Genomic DNA, 21,245 nt, shown 5'->3' with positions numbered 1-21,245 from the left:
TGACAAACACACACGGATCAGCTTTGCCCTGGTGAAAACCTAGAGAAAGCAATGTCTCAGTGAGTTTTGTGTTCCAACACCTGGCACTCTGCTTAAGACCATATAAGGATTTCCGCAGTTTACAGACCATTCCCTGCTGTATCTGCACCCCATCAGGTGGAAGCATGAACAGCTCCTCGTTCAAAATCTCGTACAAAAAAGCTGTATTAATGTCATGATGGGAAACATGCAGTTTCTCCTCCGCAGCGATCTTGAGCATCAGCCGAATGCTCTCATATTTGACTGTGGGTGAGTAGGTCTCGTGGTAATCCTGTCCTGGTACCTGTGAAAAACCTCTGGCAACCAATCTGGCTTTGTGTCTGACTACCTTGCCATTCTGGTCTGTCTTGGCCTTGAAGACCCATTTGCTGCCAACCAGTCTCATTCCTGGGACTACCGGTACCAGTTCCCAAGTTTGGTTCCTGTTCAAGGAATCAACTTCAGCCTTCATGGCATTAAGCCAAGGCTCAGCATCTTTAGAGGTTAACTCCTGAACCTCTTTGAAGCTTGAAGGTTCCCATACCTTCTCTGAGCTACTAAGAACAGCAGTTGCTGTCTTAGCAAACTCATCAGCATACCTCTTTGGAGGTCTGCCCTTGGTCGCCCTTTCAGACCTACGTACTAGACGCAAGTCTTCTGGACTCATCTCCTCTTTCTTAGGAGAAAAGTGACCAATGGTGAACAGTGGTTCTTCCAGTTCATTGTCAGACGCATCAGATGGTCTGACTGAGGCCTTTGCGCTCTGGTAGTCTGCTGTGTCATCACTGTCACTGACACCAGCAGCAGCGCCGCCCACTGAACTGGAATCCGAACTCTGATCATCACCATCATCACCATCATCATTCTCATCATCATCATCAGCAGCAGCTTCCTCAGCTTTAGCTGCTTGCTTGACATCACCTTCATCCTCCTCTGGGTAACTGGAAAATTCCCACATTTTCCCCCCACTTAGGATTGTACTCAACACTCCTTGTGAACTTAATGGACTTAGAGTTAGTCATCCATACCCTGTATGCACCTTTTTCGTACCCCATGAACAAACCATGTGCCCCACGCTTCCCAAGCTTGTTGGTTTGTTGTGTGCGTACCCACATGTCAGAACCAAAGATTTTCATGTGCTTGATGTTGGGTTTCTTGCCAAACATCTTCTCATAGGGGGTACAGCCAATGGGTGATGACAATCTGCGATTAAAGGAATAAACAAAATTCCCCAGAGCTTCCCCCCAAAACTTATCAGGGAGATTGGCATCATGCAACAAGGTTTTGATTCCTTGCAGCAATGTCTGATTTGCTCTCTCCGCAAGCCCATTCATCCATGGCGATCTGGGCGTTGACATGTCATGCTGGATTCCCTTCTCAGTCAGGAAAGCTTCAAACTGCTGAGAAGTAAACTCCCCGCCCCGATCAGTAAACAAACAAGCAATACGTTTACCGTGCACATTCTCTAACCAAGCACAGAATGCCTTAAACTTCGGAAACGCTTGCGATTTCTGTTCGAGCAAAAACACATGAATGAACCTGGAAAAAGAATCAATCAGAATCATGAAGTACCTTGCTCCTCCTAAAGAGGGCGCAAGTGGCCCACCCAGGTCCGCATGCACTAGCTGGTAGGGTTTGGAAGCCTGCCTGCTAGACTCCTTGCCTTTTGGAGCAACCTTCACCTTGTTCTCTGCACAAGATACACATTTCATGTGAAATTTACAGGGTTTGATGTTCAAACCCTCAACCACCTCTGGCATCTTGGCCAGTGCCTTCCAAGAGAGGTGACAAAACCTTCGATGTGCATCGTGAATGCAACCTGCATGAAGAACTTTGTTAGTTTGTGCAACACAACAAGAATCAGCATTAGACATAACAGCAGTGTCCTCATAAGTTATATGGAACAAACCATCCATAAACTTTGCATGCAAATAGTCCTCTTTGCCTTTACTGATGACACAGACGCTCCTCTTGAAGGAAATCTGAAAACCACGCCCAGTAAGCTGTGGGACGCTCAGCAAATTACTTGCAGCGCCTGGAACATAAAGTACATTACTGATGGTAGTGTGCAGACTTGCAAGTTTCACAGTCCCTTCTCCTGCGATTTGCAACGTCCTTCCATCAGCCAGGTGGACCTCACCTTCTTGAGGTGTGAAGGAGATAAGCAGGTGCCGATCCTTCGAGATGTGGCGATTCGCACCTGAATCAACAATAAATCTGCCTTTGGCTGTTGGAGCAGTCTTTACAGCAAGCAAACCCTTGTTTTCCAGCGGTGTGGGCTTTTGCAGCTTGCCCCCCTGCTTCTGGTCAGCAGACGTGCCTTTTGCCTTCGGTGAAGCTGTGCCAGCAAACAAAACCTTGTTTTCCACTGGCGTGGGCTTTTGCAGCTTGCCCCCCTGCTTCTGGTCAGCAGACGTGCCTTTAGCCTTTGGTGAAGCTGTGCCAGCAAACAACGCTTTGTTTTTCCCTGGCACGGGCTCTTCACCCTCCCTCTGCTCCGGGCCATCTGCAGATGCCTGCCACTGTTTACCTTTGCCTTTCCGGCCTCTGCAAAGGCGATGACCTTGGTTCTCACGAGAAACAGAGCTCTCAGCTGCCGACTCCTTGGCTCCCCCTGGAGGCTGGAATGCTGCCTGGGATGACGTGACGGTCAGCTCCCCCTGCAGCTTGCAACCGGTGCCCTCAGCATCCCTGCATTCACTCGCATTCTGGGAAACAGCTAGGACCTCCGATGCAGTCAAACTCGGGGCTGGGATGACTGGCAAGTGAGCAGCTTTCAAAGCATTCCACATTCCACGTGCAGTGGTGTTGCCAGCCAGCGTCTTAATTTCCTCAAGAGATACGGATAAGACTATTATGTCTATCGCCTTCGAATCATCGGCTTTCCATCTCTCTGTCAGAGGAACCGGGGGGGGGGCCTCAAATACGGTATGCCACACCCAAAACTGACGCAGCAAACATTCACACCATTTTGCCCAGGTTTCATAATTCTGCCCATGTAACTTAGGGCAGTCAGCTTTTGCCTCAGAAGCTTGGAAAAACTCCATTTCAGCTTTTCCTTTGAGCCGTGAGTCTTTTCGCCTTCAAAGACTCCTTATCTTGGCAGCCATTAATCACGAAGCCTCTTTGGCGCAGCTCCCAGGCCAATTAAGCCTTGCCGGAGTTCAAAGACTCCTCCGAGGTAAAACAGAAAAGCGTCCCTTTCTTTCGCTTTTCCCACAACATACCTCTCAAACGCAGTCTGTTGCAGCATTTACTCTCCTGTAGGTGCTGTGAATCTGGGCCCGAAACCTTGTTGTTGGGAAACTGCCAGGGAGATATAGTCCATCATGGCCCAAGCCGGCTGCCGGACGTCCATCGATCTCCCGTAGACAGGCAGATCCAGCAGTTAGCGACACGAAGCCGTTCTGGAAATAGATTGCCACATTCCAGAGCTTGTGCACACTGTCTATCAGCAGAAACACACAGCCAGAAAAGCTGCACCGCAGAAGAGCATTATTTACAGACTTTATTTAGCGTTGAACAGAACAAAGGAAAACATGACCGTTCTGTGTCAGAGTCTCTGACCCGACTGAAATCGAAAGGAAACAGCAAGCATAAACATCCTGTGAACAGGACATGCGCAGACTCTGTGACTCCCAAAGTCTGCTCCCTTTTAAGGTGGAACGGAAATATCCTAACATTTCTGACCCCCCTTCTCCCAGAACCCGGCGTTCATTGAGAGTGCAAGAGCAAAGGACTCAGAGACAATTAGCCCCCGGCGGCCACTGTAAGGAAAAGTGCTGTTGGTAGGAAGGGAGTGGAGAGGATCTTAGTTGGAGCAATGTCATTGTCTCTCGCTGTGGTGATTGAATAAACTCATTAGTAAGAACTCTTCTTGTTTTTCTCTGCTTCTTGCTGCCACCGGGGGAGGGGGAGCGGATAAAATCCCCCAAAGCCTGACAATAAATATAGAAATAAATATATAGATGTAGATGATGTAGATGTAGATAGATATGATCATCATCATATTGTAAACCGCCTGATGAATTTCAGTTTTTAATGAGTCTGTGACTGAATTGCAGGCACTGCATGACAGAGTAAAATGGACCAACGTATATGTATGCGATTACTGCTCTGACTTAACTGACAAACACATGCTGTACTTCGATCCTTCACCTCCACCTGACAGTATTGAAAATGTGCCGGATGCCAGAGACCCTTTGATATCAGAGCATGTCAACCTGGAATTTCTGGGGCTCCAAAGCAAGCAATACATGGTGCATGATTAATGCAGCATGGTGCCAAAGGAAGAGCTTTTACTGGAGCAGCACAAGGATTCAATATTGTAAACCGAAGATGTTATTAAGGTTTGTGTATTGCATCATGTTCTTATCTCATACACAACTTATAGTGGGAGAAGCCACCAGCAAATGGAGGTAACACACCTACCTTTACCCCTTAGTCAATAGCTGGTGTTCTGTGACCCAATATGTTGTTATGTGACATGGCTGCTATTGTAGGTGTGACTTTAATTAAAATAATTTTAATTACAAATGGGCACAACCTCTTAGCACTCTTTTTCACAATGCTTGGTTTCTTCATACAAATGGCACACTCATCACAGTCTCTTTAAAGCACCACCAAAAGGGACCTTGTTCCATAGGGGTGGAAATTAGCCTACGAAAAAGTGCACCAGACAGGACTTCTGCTGCATCCACAGAGAGGTGACTGAAGCAAAGGTGATTTAGACTTACCAGGAATGTAAGTAAAAAAAATTGTTCATAGAATCATAAAGTGTAGAACTGGAAGGGATTCCAAGGGTCATCTAGTCAACCCTCTTCAGTGCAGGAATCTCATCAAAGTTTCTCATTCAGTTTGAAACCATAGTAGACCCTGCTTCGTTTGCAAATGTCCTGTTGTTGTTGTTGTTTAGTCGTTTAGTCATGTCCGACTCTTCGTGACCCCATTGACCAGAGCACACCAGGCACTCCTGTCTTCCATTGCCTCCCACAGTTTGTTCAAATTCATGCTGGTAGCTTCGAGAACACTGTCCAACCATCTCATCCTCTGTCGTCCCCTTCTCCTTGTGCCCTCTATCTTTCCCTCCCTTTCCCAGGGAGTCTTCTCTTCTCATGAGGTGGCCAAAGTATTGGAGCCTCAGCTTCACAATCTGTCCTTCCAGTGAGCACTCAGTTGATTTCCTTCAGAATGGATAGGTTTGATTTTCTTGCAGTCCATGGGACTCTCAAGAGTCTCCTCCAGCACCATAATTCAAAAGCATCAATTCTTCGGCGATCAGCCTTCTTTATGGTCCAGCTCTCACTTCCATACATCACTACTGGGAAAACCATAGCTTTAACTATATGGACCTTTGTTGGCAAGGTGATGTCTCTGCTTTTTAAGATGTCCTAGTAGTTGTATTATTTGTTACTTCCTGTGCAGGAGTCATCAGAGAGAGAGAGATGCTGTGTGTGTGTGTGTGTGTGTGTGTGTGTGTGTGTGTGTGTGTGTGTTGTGTGTGTGTGTGTGTGTGTGTTTGTGTGCATGTAAAAACTAGTTGTATGACCATCTTAGCCTGTTTCCACACTATCAACTTAAAACACAGCTAGGATGTTCATTTCTTTTAGTCAGGGTTGATTTGAAGCTGGGATAGATATGGATGGTAGCTAATGTCAAGTGTACACTACTGTCCAAGCCAACAGGGGGAAAGCATTGCATGCAGACTCAGATATATGCGAGATAAAAACATGTTGTTTTAGCTGAAACAGTGCCCCTCTGGAATTCATCATTCCTCAAATACCAGTGATGAGGGATTCCCCATTCCTAGCAAGGGTGGGTGGAAAAGAGCTTTTAAAATATTATTATTATTATTATTATTATTATTATTATTATTATTATTATTATTTATAAATTTTCCATTAAGAACATCCAATTAATAACAAATCAAATCAAATCATAATCCAATTCAAAAACAAAACAAAACAAAACTAAACTACAATCTGAATTATTTATTATTACCGTATTTTTTGCTCTATAGGGCGCACTTCTTCCCCTCCAAAAATTAAGGGGAAATGTGTGTGTGTCCTATGGAACGAATGCAGGCTCCTTGGCTTCAGCGATAGCAACGCGAAGTCTCTGAAACACAGAGGGAGCGCTCCCTCCGCGCTTTGGAGGCTTCGCGTTGCTTTCGCTGAAGCCTGGAGAGTGAGAGGGGTCGGTGCGCACCGACCCCTCTCGCTCTCCAGGCTTCAGGGATAGCCGCCTGAAGCCTTCGGAGCGCAGCATGAGTTTGCGCTGCACTCCGCAGGCTTCTGATTCCTTTCGCTGAAGCCAGGAGAGTCTTGCTCTCCCAGCTTCAGCAGAGAGGGAGAGCTGTGCAGCGCCCCTTCAGTCAAGCGGGAGGAGAAATGGAAGGGGCTCCGTTTCTCCTGCTGCTTCGCTGAAGGGGCGCTGAGCAGAGAGGGGGAGAATTTTTTTCCCGTGTTCTCCCCCTCTAAAACAAGGTGCGTCCTATGGTCTGGAGCATCCTATAGAGTGAAAAATACGGTAAATTTCACATGGACTTCATATTCTGGACCTCTGAAGAACTCATCTCACATAATGATATTTCTGCCCTCTTCTTCTTGTTCTCATATTTTCCACATTCTGATCTTAAACTCTCAAAGTCCTCAGTCACTGGCTAATCGATTCTCAGTCATGTTAAACAATCATATATCCTTTCATCTGTCAGGCGTAGTTTAATTTGTATATATACTGTGTGTGTGTGTGTGTGTATTTCCTTTGTTTGCCAAGGAAGCTTTCCCTGGCTCACTCTTATCTTCCAGTCCAGGCTCTTGTCCAAGCCTGCCATTTGAAGTTTTATGATTCAGTAAATTCCCAAGTTGTTGAGTTGTTAAGCATACTGTTCACAAATATATGTAGCAATTAAAATGGAATATATTCCACAGATATAAATCAATTGGCAATTGATCAGCTTTTCCAGGGACCACACAAGTCTCCCCTCTAGGGAAGGGAGTTGCTAGACACCCGTTTCGCTTTCTCTCCCACCCATAAAAAAGAAAACCTGCAAACAGGTGCACTGTATGTTGTGGGATATTTCCCAAATTATTGTCTCAGATCATTGTAGAATCAGCCAAAAGATGTTCCCCACTCCCACAAAAAAGGGAGGAATTCGCTTTTTCCATCCTGTGTCACAGCTATAAAGCACCAACTTGTTCTGCTCATTTATCTTTGTCAAGTCCGATTAAAACTGTGCAGCTGACTAATCAATTGCAAATAGAAGTCCATCTGTACTCCGTTTAAATTTTTCTAGGTCTTTTTTAATGAGGCTTGGCATATAAAAGCAAATGTAGATATAAAAGAGAGAACGTACTGATCACCTCTGTAAATCCAAGCACCATGATGAGAATCTCTTTGAAGTCCAAACTTACATACCAGCAACTGTGCAGTTTTGCAGATTGCTTTCCTTATCTCCATCAGTCCAGAATACGCCTGTTTTCAGCCAAATCTTATTAATTTTTAAGAAGCAGGTGTCCCTGCTTGAGAGAATGACTCTGGAGAGTGCCCAGTTTCCATGCCAGGCTTGGCACCCAAAGTGCCAAGGTTTGGCATCTTGTTGTGGGGGCCAGATAACGGACTCTCTGGGTGAGACAGCCCTCTCCTACCCTGGAGAGGTCGGCAGGACTAATTGCTCCCATATTAGTCCTGAATTTCTGGCACTACTGGGGGTCTGATCTCATGGAAGGCAGCCATTTCCCTTGGCAGGAAAAAGGGAAGTCTGAAAGGATCTGGTAAAATATGAGCCACCTAAATCTCAGGTGAAGCAGTAAGGTTTACAGTCATACCATGTCTGTTCAACTTCCAAAACAGTCTTCGACTTTGAAAACCAAAGCAAGGCTTCTGATTGGCTGCAGAAAGCTCCTGCAGCCAATCAAAAGCTGTGGAAGCCCCGCTGGATGTTCAGCTTCCCAGAACGTTTAAGAACTAAGCTATTTGAAAACCAAGGTACAACTGATCTGAGACAAACCACAGCAGTGAAATTTAGTTTTTCATGGCTCTCGGGGGTGAGGAACTGGAGCACTTATTGCTTTTTCGGGTATTAATTTATCCTATCACACAGCTACTATAGGCACAACCCCCCTATCAATATTGTCTATTTTCTCATACCATTAAGTTGAAAAATGTAGTGAAGATAGAGTAGAATCAAAAATATACAATTTGACTATGTAAAGCTAATGGATGTTAAGATGACTTAGTAAGTTGAAGACAAAAATGTGATGGCTGAGTATTGTGGCATGATCTCCAATAACCCAACTGGAAAGAAGTTCTAGAGGCAGTGATAACAGGGTTTGGCCATCAGCATCTGTTCTTATATGGCGGCAGAGCTGCTATTCCACCTCACATCCCCAGAAGGAGACATTTTGCAGTGTATCCGCAAATGTTGCTACCCTTCAGCTCACTTTTCTCCGCACCCTCAATCTTGTTCAGTGTTGCGTCTGCACCACACAATTTAAGTCGAGTGGTTAGGCCCAGTATAGGGAACAACTGTGTAGCAAAGTTAGTTTTTACTTTGGGGGCAGAAAGACACAGAAAAAACAAACTCTACAGTTGCTACAAGAAGTCGCCACTCTCTGAGCCCAGAGAGCATTTTGACTTATAAAGTCCTTGATGAGGCAAAGTTGACACAGTAAGAACAAAGTCCAGTTGTTAACGAAGACCTACAACTGCCAGAGTTCTCTCAGTCAAAAGTCTTGCAATGTGTCCAAATTCTTTCAGACAAGTTCTTCACAAATTCCTCCACTTTTTAACCGGATTATTCCAACAGTCTCCATGTCTCCAGTTCTCCATGTATCCTGAGCTATGTGTTAGTTTGCCCAGTAACATAAACAAGATAGCCACAAGATGCATGCAGCTGCATTTTTAGGGGGCAGGGAAACATTTCTGCTGACTCAAAGAGAAGTAAGCCTTTCCCACTTTCCTTAATACTTCAGCAGTGGAATGAAACCAGCTTGCTTTACATCAAATAAATGATGGAGTCATACATTTGTAATGTTGTACATCCTCATGATGGATGCTGGAAAAACAATACGTCTACTTGGCAAGTTACAGTGGGGAAAACTAGGAAAATATTAAATCACATGAGATTTCATGTAATCATGAATGCTTCTGGGATGACAGTTCAAACTAATGTACTGCATTTTCTGTTTTCCAGGTAAACAGTTGAAAAAAATACCACCACAACTGAGGAAATTTTCACTTCATATATTTCTTTCATTGGCATACACGTGGTGCTTCAGATTAGGAAACCATGAGCTGGTTTTCTCAAATTCTGGAAAACTGGATCAGTTTTTCTTATTTGGAAGAATATCGGATCTCAGTGGTTCACCCTTTGTGGTTACTTAAGCTTCTGGTTTTAATTTATTCACCATTCATATGTACGGTTTTGTGTCTCTGGGCTATCTCATTTGGGTTACATATTTACAAGAAGATTAATAACCAGCAAGAAAGTGATGTTAGCAAATTTTGGGAGAAACCAAGGAAAATTATTGCTCAAGTTTGTGATATAACTGGAAAGATATGGCATGGTGAGTAAGCTTTCTTTCATTCCAATAATTCAGTCTTATCAGCTCCTATACTTTCATAGGATTGAGCATCAGAATTTCAGACTTGAGGCACTGGAAGAATAGTTGCTACAGTGCATCAGGAGTGGACCTCTAAACCCACTTCAGAGTCACCACAGCTCCAAGCTGGCCTTGGCTCCATATGGATGAAAAGAAAGGCATGGAATTTTTTTTAGGTAATAAGCAATCAAAACGAAAAACAAAAACTATTATGAGGTATGAAATTAAGATATATTACAGAAGGGTCACCTGGTGGCTGCATGAACACCATACATTTAATCACATTGAAAGCATGCCTCCTCTCCAAAAGAAACCTGGAGAATGTTGCTTACACCTCACAGAGCTATAATTAGCAAAGCTCTTTAAAAATAGTTTCATGGATTGTGGCAAGAGAAGGGGGTTGGGTTTAAACGTGTAGTGAGTACGCAGCCAATGTAATGAGTATATCATCGTGCAGTGAGACTTTGATGCTGCCATTTTCCAGAGCATGGTAAACCACTAGGTAACTCTGAAACATAAACTCTGGACACAAACCATGGAATCTGCCGGCATAGGATGTGGTGATGGCTGCTAATTTGGATGAACACTACAAGAAACCGGATGATGGAATACAGAGAGCTTTGGCTTGATCAAGAGGATCCATCTTATGTTTTCATCGCTTCCCAGAGTGAAGTTGCTTTAGATGTTGAAGCATAAATCAGAAATACATTACTAAAACCAAGTTTTGGTCATAAGGATGAAACCCTGTGGCTACTTATGACATTGGTCAAGGGTGCACCTGTCTGGGAAACTGATTTCTCACCTTGTATAAAGTGATTCAGAGAATGGTCTGAAGATATGAGTCTTATAACACATATAAATGCTTAAAGGAGATTGAAAGAGTGTCACAGTTTTAGCTTACTCAAAGACTAGGCAAAAATGTTTTCACCTGCACCCAAAAGTAAGCAAGGAAGGAATATTCCAGCAGGAGAGGTTTTTACCTGATCTTAAATTTCAGTTTTCTGAACCGCACTGTTTTCTTCCAATAAAAGATTGCAATATTTCATTTATTTTTCACAAAGTAATATTTATTTGTGGCATTTTGTATTATTTCCAGGTTATGAAGTTATTGGCATGGAACATCTCCGTAAAGGACCAGGGATTATTGTTTATTATCACTCAGCCACTGCTATTGACTATTCATTTCTTGTCGCTAAACTTTTTAAGGAGGAACAGAGAGAGTGCTTTTCAGTCACTCATAGAGGCATATATCGGCTACCAGGTAAATTATTAAATTCTAATCAGGCTTTTTATCAAAAATATGTGAAATGTGACATAAAACAATCCTATAAAATATAAAACCATGCATCAGGCAAACAGGTGAAAAACAACATACAAATAAAATATCAGCAAGATGATGGATGTGACCATGGGGAACGTAAGCCAAAATAAAACTCGTAACCAAGTGTTGATATTTCATTGTATCCCACCTATGCTGTTGGGGCAATCCTCTCAAAGCATGCCTCAGTTCATTTCCCAGTGACTGTTGGCTTTTTGCAGTATAGTGACGCTGCAGAGAGCTTGCTGGGGAGACCATGCATTAAAAAGAAAGGACTCAAAAATAACTTAAAGAAGGTTTTAATAAGAAAAACAAAAACTCCATTTACACTAAATACATCAACAAACCAGACCCAACCACCAACCCATCCCCCAGGGTAATGGGAGAGCTAGGTGCTGCTCCTTATATACTACACCCAGATGCTGACACACCTTAATCAAATACAACTCAGCAGCACCTGCTATGTTACACAGCTGTAAAGCTGGGTCTCGTTATCTTGCTCTGGCCCTTGCTCTGGCCCCTTAAAGACATACACATGGAGTGGAACAATGATGAACCTTTACATTTAAAGAAACCATTCAACATTTCCCCTGCGGTTCATCATTGTGAAACAAAAACATAAAGCATACTTTGTACATGTCTTTCATGTGTAACCTTTGTCAATACTTGATGTAAACTGCAACCTATAATGTTTGGTATGTTCAAGGTACATTACCACTCTCTTAAGAGCAGAGAAACATTGCATAGTGGGCTTTTCCACATTATGATGCATCTTTTAACAAAAGCTTAACTGTTTCATATTTTACACTTGGTGAATAGCACAAATCATAATCTTTGCCTGGAATTTGTTGAAAGCCCCTAGCAACTAGTCTTGCCTTGTACCTTACAACTTCCTTTTTGTCATTCATTTTAACTCTATAAACCCATTTTGAATCAATAAGTCTCATATCTGGGGTTTGTGGTACAAGAGACCAAGTGTTATGCTCTTTTAAAGAAGCTATCTCAGAGTTCATAGCTTTATACCAATTTACAGCTTGGTGCTTAGGTAAAGTCTGAACATCACTGTAGCTTTTTGGCTCAAAAACCACCTTATTGGCATACACAGTATTAAAATGTTCATCTGCAAATCGTTGTGGCTTCTGCCTCTTTCTATCTGAACGTCTCAGTCCGGAAGGAGAGTCAGACTCCTCAGACTTAATGGGACTGAGTGAACTACTAGTTTCAGGTTGTAAATCATCATTGTCAGACTGAAGAGGTGCCTGTAGGCTAAGCTCACGGTCAGAAAACTCAAGAGAATCTAACCTCCCCTCGGGTGCCTGTGACTTTAAGTCAAACAAATTATCAGATTCAACAGGCTTTTTGTCTTTTTCTATTAATTCAGAAGCACCATTTTCTCCTGCTGCTGCTTCTTCCTCTTCTTCCTCAGTATCATTTATACCATCAGTATCTTGGAAAACAGCAACCCCATTCCAATTTACAGTTTGTATCATGCTTCTGGTAATATGAAATTTGCCAGTTGCTGGTATGTAAATTCTGTACGCCCCCTGCTGGTAGCCCATTAATTTTCCCTGAACACTACGCTCACCCAATTTCTGCTTAGCGGGATAATGCATAATTACATCTGAACCCCAAATGCGTAGGTATTTCAGATTAGGGCGTTTTTTAAACAGCTTCTCATAGGGGGTGACATCTAAACCAGAATGATAACTGCGATTTCTAACATAACAAAAGGCATGGAGCGCTTCAGCCCAAAAGTCTTTGGGCAGATTAGCATCGTGCAGATAAGTTTTAACCCCTGCCTGCAGGTCACGCTGCACAACTTCAACAAGCCCATTTTGCCAGGGACTTCGGGGGCAAGATAACTCATGAGTAGTCCCCTGCGCTTCCAGGAAATTCTCAAAATCCTCAGAGACAAATTCCCCGCCCCGGTCAGAAAACAGGTTCTTAATAGGTTTGTTAAAGTGCGTTTTTACCCAGTTGCAAAAAACCTTATACTTCTCAAATGCTTGGGACTTCTCAGCTATTGCATAAGTCCAACAATATCTACTATACTGGTCTATGAGAGTAAGCCAGTACTTAGAACCTCCTAATGATGGTGGGAGTGGCCCAACTAAATCACAATGTACACGTTCAAATGGCTCAGTTACTTTCCTATCTGAGCACCTACCCTTGCGTGCAACCTTAATCTTATTCTTGCAACAGGATAGACATTGCATAAAGAATTTGCATGGTTTTAAGTTGAGGCCATTGACAATATTCTTTGTCTTAATTACATCAGGAAAATTCAGGTGTCCCAGAATTCTGTGCGCCTCATGGACACACCCGGAATGTGGCCTTACATTCCTCAACCCCTGGCTTGACTGTGCTGCTCTGCAATTTATAGGCGATTGGGAGTAGGTGCGAAAATACAGTCTATATAAACCATCAGATTCCCGGGCATACAATAGACGTTTGTTCCCCTCGAAAAACTCACACATTGAATTTAAGAAATGCACAGTTATCCCTTGATGAGCAAAGCACCTTACTGATAATAAATTGTCCACTGACGGGCAGTAAATGCAGTTCGCTATTGTAATGTTTAAAGAGTCAAGTTTAACAGTACCCCTGCCAAGCGACTGCAGGACTTGTGAATTGGCTAAATGTACATTACCAATTTCCTCTTCGAAAGAAATAAACAAGCTTCGATCGTTGCAGACGTGCTGAGATGCACCTGAGTCGATAACAAAAGACTTCCACTTGGCACCTTTAGGTCTTTTACGATCTTTAGTCCGAGCATGAAAAGCTCGCGGCTCGTTTCTGTCTTTACAGTACGATGTCGGCTGCTGGGCTGACGACCGTGATTGACGAACAGTGACAGGCTTGGGAGTACTTTGCTTTCTTTTGGATCTGCAGTCCCTTGCAAAATGTCCTTGCTTATTGCAGAACCAACAACGCTTTGCAGCTTTAAATGCAGTTGTATCACCACAGGTTTGCATATGGTGTTCCTCATTCTTTCTGGAAACAGGAGTGCTTATGGCACAAGCCTCCCTTCTATCCAATTCGCCCATTAATCTTGCCGTTACCCCTTCCACAGTTAATTGTGCTGGTGGAACGGCAGATATCTGGCTAGCTATACCATCAAAGTCCTCATTAAGGGAACAAAGGATGATAAAAACATACTGAATATCAGGTACCTCCATGTCCCTTTGAATTAATTCACCGCGTATTGCCTCCAGACGTCTCAAGTGTGCTGCCAAATCACCACCAGGTTGCAACTTCGTCTGGTACAACTGCTTGAAAAACGTCAATGCAGACGCTGACTCTTTTCTAACATGCACTGCTGCAAGACTGTCCCACATTTCTTTGGCAGTTTTCTTATTTCTTATATAGACTACTTGCTGGTCGCTGACTGCCAAATTAATTATTGCCCTGGCTTTTGCATCTCCTTTCGACCAAGCATTAGTCACAGGGTCAGGAGGGTCATCAGTTACATAGGTCCATACTTCTCTAGAGGTCAAAAGCGCCTCCACCCGAAAAGACCATAAACTATAGTTCTCATCTGTTAGCTGTGGGAAGACCAGAGCCTTCTCAGCTTCTGGAACCCGGTCAACCATTCTGGAACTCTTCCAGACCCACAAAAACTACGCTAACAGGAGAAGGAGTTTTCAAACCTTTCTCAGAGTCCAAAAATATGCAGTCATCCACTCAGCAGCTGGGCCCATAACCAAAAATGTTGGCTTTTTGCAGTATAGTGACGCTGCAGAGAGCTTGCTGGGGAGACCATGCATTAAAAAGAAAGGACTCAAAAATAACTTAAAGAAGGTTTTAATAAGAAAAACAAAAACTCCATTTACACTAAATACATCAACAAACCAGACCCAACCACCAACCCATCCCCCAGGGTAATGGGAGAGCTAGGTGCTGCTCCTTATATACTACACCCAGATGCTGACACACCTTAATCAAATACAACTCAGCAGCACCTGCTATGTTACACAGCTGTAAAGCTGGGTCTCGTTATCTTGCTCTGGCCCTTGCTCTGGCCCCTTAAAGACATACACATGGAGTGGAACAATGATGAACCTTTACATTTAAAGAAACCATTCAACAGTGACAAGTTGCCCTGACAGATTCCCGTCTGAGTTACAACAATGGATGAGCCCAGAATGAGATGGAGTGTTCACACAAAAAAGAAAGTTGGAAACTGCAGGCTTGCTTTTGGCCATTTACAGCCTCAACCTCTTCTTCCAATAATGTTTCAGGCACCTTATTTGAATCAGGCTATGTTTCCAACGGGACACTGGTGGCGCTGTGGGTTAAACAACAGAGCCTAGGACTTGCCGATCAGAAGGTCAGCGGTTCGAATCCCCGCAACTGGGTGAGCTCCAGTTGCTCGGTCCCAGCTCCTGCCACCCTAGCAGTTTGAAAACATGTCAAAGTGCAAGTAGATTAATAGGCGGGAAGGTAAACGGCGGGAAGGTAAACGGCTCTGGCGGGAAGGTAAACGGTGTTTCCATGCGCTGCTCTGGTTCACCAGAAGCGGCTTATTCCTGCTGGCCACATGACCCAGAAGCTGTACGCCGGCTCCCTTGGCCAATAAAGTGAGATGAGCGCCACAACCCCAGAGTCGATCACAACTGGACCTAATAGTCAGGGGTCCCTTTACCTTCACCTATGTTTCCAACACAGCATGTCGACCTGTGTCTTTTGGCCCATGATCACAGGTTGCAGGAATACCTTGTCTGACCTCATAACAGTATGAGATTACTTTCTACATTCTTCCTCAGGGATCTAAAAAATGGGGCCAATTGCATAATGTGCATCTGATTTCTGTGCTGTAACTGCATATAATTGCTTCTGACTTTAATGCCAGAATAGGACAAGGTGTAGGAAACTGGGTCCCCAACTTGATGATTTCTTCAGGTACAAAGATACCAGAAAACAGGGCCCCACCCGAACACATGGCCAATCAAGCACTCCCACACAAAGCTTTTATGCTCCCATGTGACACTGCAATCAAACCCACGTGACACCCTTGCTGGAGTGTTCATGGCGCTCCACTGCCACTCCCCACACATCATCTTCCTCTGCATGCACACAGCAGCCACAGCAAGGAACTATGACACCACCAAAGGGTCATTTAAATAAGGAAGGAAGGAAGTACAGAGCCCAAAAATGCCCAGTAGCACAGAGTGCTCTGTTTGGGGGGTGAATTTGTCCACTGGGTGAATTAATGCAGCATATAATCTCCACCCACTTACATGTGCATGAAATGATGGACTTATGTTGGTGTAGGCAGGATTCAACCAGCATGGGCTCATCTGTGCCATGTGTGTATCTGTCTCTCTGTGCATGCCACAAGGCACTGTGGCTTGTATTTTTATCATAATGCAAACTTGAATGTCATTCTGTTGTACTACAGACTTGACTTGTGGAACGCATGTCTAAAAAGGTGGCCACCTCAGCACTTCCACGAAATCCTACTTGAAAAGGATCGGCAGAGAACTATGCTTGTGATCTGTAACAGTGCAATATCTTTGGAATAATGACACTTGTATAGCGTCCACAATATTTCCTGAATAAGTGTTATATAAAATGCATTTTCTTTCTATTTGGGGCTTCTTTTTTCAGGGCTGAAGATACTTTTAAATTCCATCAATTTGAAAGATTTCAATAAAGCTGAATGTGTGGAAATTTTGAAGAAAGGCCATTTACTGGGCCTTGCCCCTGGTGGAGGTAGAGAAGCAAACTTTAGTTATGACTACAACATAATGTGGGGTAACAGCACTGGTTTCGCTCGGGTAGCTTTGGAGGCAAAAGTGGTGAGTGATCTTTGTCCAATTTGCATTGCCTTCATGATTATCCTAGATAAGACGTAACGTGTTGACATCCTTGATCTAGCATCCTAAGTAGTTGAGGGTGGCAAATATCCTGTTTGGGGGTCAAATGATTTCTGGAGTTCCAAATATTTCCCACCCCTGCTTTTTTTTTAAGCTATTGAAATCACTTACCGTATTTTTCGCCCCATAGGGCGCACCGGCCCATAGGACACACCTAGATTTGGGGGGGGGGAATAAAGGGGGGAAATTATTTTCCCCCCAGGCGTGAGGCTGGGGATGCCCGAGCTTCCCCCGACCCCAGCCCCCAGAACAGGCTGCTATCTGCAAGCCTAGGGAGCCCGGCGGGAAGTCCCGCCGGTCTCCCCAGGCTTGCGGATATCTGTCACCCGAGCTTGTGGGGCTGGCAGCCTCCAAACCAGGTTGGGGAACAGCGGGATGGCAGCACTGCGCCTCCACGCTGTCCCCCAAGCTTGTGGGCTGCAGGCTGCTGCCCGCAAGCCTTGGGAGAACTCCCACCGGGCTCGCAAGGCTTGCAGATAGCTTTCTGAAGCCTGGAGAGCGAGAGGGGTTGGTGCGCACCGACCCCTCTCACTCTCCAGGCTTCAGTGAAAGCCTGTATTCGCCCCATAGGACGCACACACATTTCCCTTTCATTTTTGGAGGGGGAAAAGTGCGTCCTATAGGGCGAAAAGTATGGTACATTTGAAAAGAAAAATAGCTTTTTTCCTCTTCAATTCTTGAAAATCTGGGGGACAGCATGTGCAATTTGAAGTCAATTGCTTCTGGCTTGTCATTGTAATGCCAGATGGGGAGCATTATTCCTAGTCCTTAACCAAAATAAAGGTGGAGCGGGTGGGGTGAAGTAATTCTCCAGTTTTTACCTTTCTTTTGATTTTGTATTTCTTCTTTTATTCCTTCAGCCCATCATCCCTATGTTTACACAAAACGTTTGTGAAACATTCAGGACCATTGGAAAGTCAAGTGAGAAAAATATCTTATATTCCTTGGTTGATTAAGAGATCTAATATCAGGCAATAAACAGATTAATAATATACAATGATTTTTTTAAATAAAAAATCTATTTCGTACCTACTAGTAGTTTATTCAGTGTATACTTATCTGAAAAAAATGTGCTGTCTCTTAAAAAATATGCACTCAAATTATTTAACCTCATGTCTGGGATGGATTGATTGGGATTGCTAAAAACTCAGAATGCCAACTAATTTCAAATTTGATATGGGATCGCTTTCTTACAGACTCTTTTCCCTTTCATACATAGGGCTGACAAGATGGTTATATGAGAAAACACGACTTCTCTACCTTCCCATATATGGAGGACTTCCAGTGAAACTGAGGACATATATTGGAGAACCCATCCCATATGATCCAAATATAACAGCTGCAGAGCTGGCTGAAAAAGTAAGCTAACTCTACACCTGGAAGTAAAAAAGTAGAATATTCTTTTCCTGTTGGTTTCTCTTTTTCAGTTGTATAAATTGTATTCTGCCTACTGACTTGCTCATTCTATACGACCAGAGATAGGGTTCATTATATAGTCTTTTGTGCATTATGTTCATCACTCAGCTTTCCTGCTCCGTAAATTGTTGAGACCATGAAAAACCTATGCATTTTATGTAGTACTGCACAAAGATCTGCTCATGCAATAGGACTTCTTCTCCCCACCATATGCCCCAGAATCTGCCCCGGAGGGTCCCTCCAACCCCGCTCCCCCAGTGGGGGACCCAATAGGCAGTGTGACTTATTGCAACTCTGCATGTGAATGCGACTCCATCCTACTCTGCTATTTTTACCCATGCCCTGCTGTGCTGTTTTCAGGCATGGAACCAAGAGGTGACTGATTTCTGTCACTAGCCCTGCCAACCATTGCCATTCTAAGAGAACAAGGGAGGTGTTCATAGTGAGTTCAGGCACCTCTTTTTTTTGAAAAATAGCACTGAGCATAGTGAAATATAACTCAATAGCATTTCTGCAGTTTTCCTCACATAGCTGGAGGTAACAACCATGCAGGAAAACTAATACGTACCAAGCAACCCAAGGCACTTATGTTTGGTTGTATCTCTGCCATTCTCATACAGTGCTCTTGGTAAAAAAACCATAAAGACAGGGGGCTGGATTCACTGACAGATGAGCAGTTTCCTAGTGGGGGTTCCTCACCCTGGCTGCTCCATGTTGAAGAAGCCGCTTTTCAGGATTGAGAGACAAGGACTCTCATGCAAGACATCTCAGTCTACAAAGACATTTGCATGAAATAAGTTACATATTGTGCTTCTATAGCTGGAATAAATGGGTTGCCTCTGGTTCTGATACCTTTAGCTTTTTAGTCACAGATATTAATAACTGTGAACACCTATTTTGCAATATATTCCTATAACACAATGTATTCCTTTGTTCTTCTTTCAACAGGCAAAGACTGCAATTGAAAATCTTCGGGATAAATACCAAAAAAGACCAGGAAATATGTTAAGAGCTCTTTCAGAACGATTTGATAAGCATTACAAAGCTAACTAGTCCATATAAAACAGTTGCAGTGTTTCTGACGAGATGTCTGTTATAGGAAGCATTAATAATTATGTTATTAAAGCTAAGCTGATATACACAGAATTGTGCTGTATTGTTTATTAATTATCTGGAAGGGACCCTAGCTCAGTAGCTCAGCTCCTGCTGTGTGTTCAGAAGGTCCTAGGTTTTCAAAAACATACAAGTGCTTTCTTGCCCTATCCTGCAATACACCCAGAATGCCCCTTTTATAATGGGAAGGTGAGTGCTTAACTGAAACATGAAATAATATCACAAGTGAAAGAGTAATGTCTATAATTCACAACTCTTTTATGTTTATGAAAGTTGCTCCAAGATTTGAGTCCTATAATGGCTCAACCTTTCTAAACATACAGGAAAAAAGTAGAGAAAACAAAAAGATAGCCATAATTGGTGGAAATAGCGACTGACCTAACGAAAACAGTCAATTCAGCAATGAATCTGGATCTGGGCAATCCAAGTGCAGTTAAACAGCTAAAGTAAGTTGCCTCAGTTTTACAGCTTCAACTTGAGGAATATTCAAGTTGAATATTCCCTTGACTGGGGTCAAGGGAAGGAATCTGAGATGGAAGGGGGTCCCAGAGTAAGAAGAGGGGACAGACATGGCTGTCTTCCTTGCAAAATGGCTGAACAGTTTGAAAGTGGAGCTCATCCCATATGTAGATGTTCTTGTGCATGCTAATAGAGTCTCAGGACCTGGACAACATAATCATGATACTATATGAAATAGAACATCAGTAAAATTTTAGAGCAACAACTTTAGAACACTTTTTTCCAACTGAAGAGTATCACTTAGAGAGCATTAACAACATCAGAGCAAGTGCAACTAAAATGCTTTTTCTCAAAGAAAAAGCAAAGGACAGTGTAGGAAACAATACAGTCAAGGTTGAACAGGTTTAAGGCCTGTTGACTGTAACAAGAGAGATAAGCTTTCACTTGGTTTGAACCAGTGTTCTGTAGACCTCTGCAGGTACACAGAGTTATCTCAAGGGGTCAACAAAGCAGCTGTGGCTGGCTGGTCCTGGTCAAGGGCCCAGGAACTCAGAGGCCTGCTCGTCTAGCACCCATTAGCTGGCTTTCTCCCAATAGGATGTCTGTGGAGGAAGGCATGAGGCACATCTGCTCTCGAAAAGGAGTGATTCGGCTTCAAGCGGGTTGGCATAGATGACCCTTGTGGTTCACCCCAACTTTATTATTCTATGATTCCTATGAGGCACCCCAAAACAAATCTGTATGAATGTTTACAACATTGGGAACAATTCCACATTTAAAAATGTGATTATACACACACACACACCCCTCAGATGAACAGCAACACATGACACATTACACCGTGCCATTTATTAACAGAAATAAAGACAATATGGAAAAGCCATGTGTGAAAAACTAAGTACATCTTATTATTAAATAGCTTGTAGAACCACAATTAGCAACAATAAGAAGCTAACATTTTCCATAGGACTTTATCAGTCTCTCACATCACTTCAGCTCATTGAAGTTTGTTGGCATTTGTATATGCACAGCTATCTTAAAGTCTTGTGCAGCATTTCAATTGGTCTGAGGTCTGGACTTTGACTAGGTCATTGATTACGTTCTTTTCCAGACATTCTGTGATAGATTTCCTGGTATGCTTGGGATCCTTGTCCTGTTAACAGCATGACCCAATTTTGGACAGGCTACAGCTGTCGGGCAAATTGCCTCACATTTGACTCTAGAATACTTTGGTATACAGAGGAGTTCATGGTTGACTCAATGACTACAAGGTTCCCAGCTCCTGTGCCTACAAAACAAGCCCAAATCACCACCCCAAGCTGCTTGTGCTGATATGCTGTTTGGTTTTCGTCAAAGGTGGTGCTGTGCATTAAGGCCAGACATCTCCACTTTGGTCTCGTCTGTCCAAAGGACATTGTTCCAGAAGTCTTGTGGTTTTCT

General features: G+C 43.4%; 1 protein-coding gene across 1 annotated transcript; it reads left to right on the top strand.

Annotated features, from left to right (window-relative positions):
• The first annotated feature begins 4,576 nt into the window (after window positions 1-4,576).
• On the top strand, window positions 4,577-19,379 carry LOC308579513 (DGAT1/2-independent enzyme synthesizing storage lipids-like). The gene is made up of 7 exons (XM_081214064.1): window positions 4,577-4,761; window positions 9,212-9,584; window positions 10,717-10,881; window positions 16,549-16,739; window positions 17,678-17,738; window positions 18,037-18,176; window positions 19,182-19,379. Exons 2-7 carry the CDS (start codon window positions 9,308-9,310, stop codon window positions 19,284-19,286), a joined length of 939 nt encoding a protein of 312 aa, XP_081070190.1. The 5' UTR covers window positions 4,577-4,761; window positions 9,212-9,307; the 3' UTR covers window positions 19,287-19,379.
• The last annotated feature ends 1,866 nt before the right edge of the window (window positions 19,380-21,245 follow it).

The sequence above is a fragment of the Podarcis bocagei genome (assembly GCF_964188305.1).
Source record: "Podarcis bocagei genome assembly, contig: HAP1_SCAFFOLD_109, whole genome shotgun sequence".
Lineage (NCBI taxonomy): Eukaryota > Metazoa > Chordata > Lepidosauria > Squamata > Lacertidae > Podarcis > Podarcis bocagei.
The sequence above is the reverse complement of the archived record's forward strand: the minus strand, read 5'-3'. Positions and strand labels throughout refer to the sequence as shown.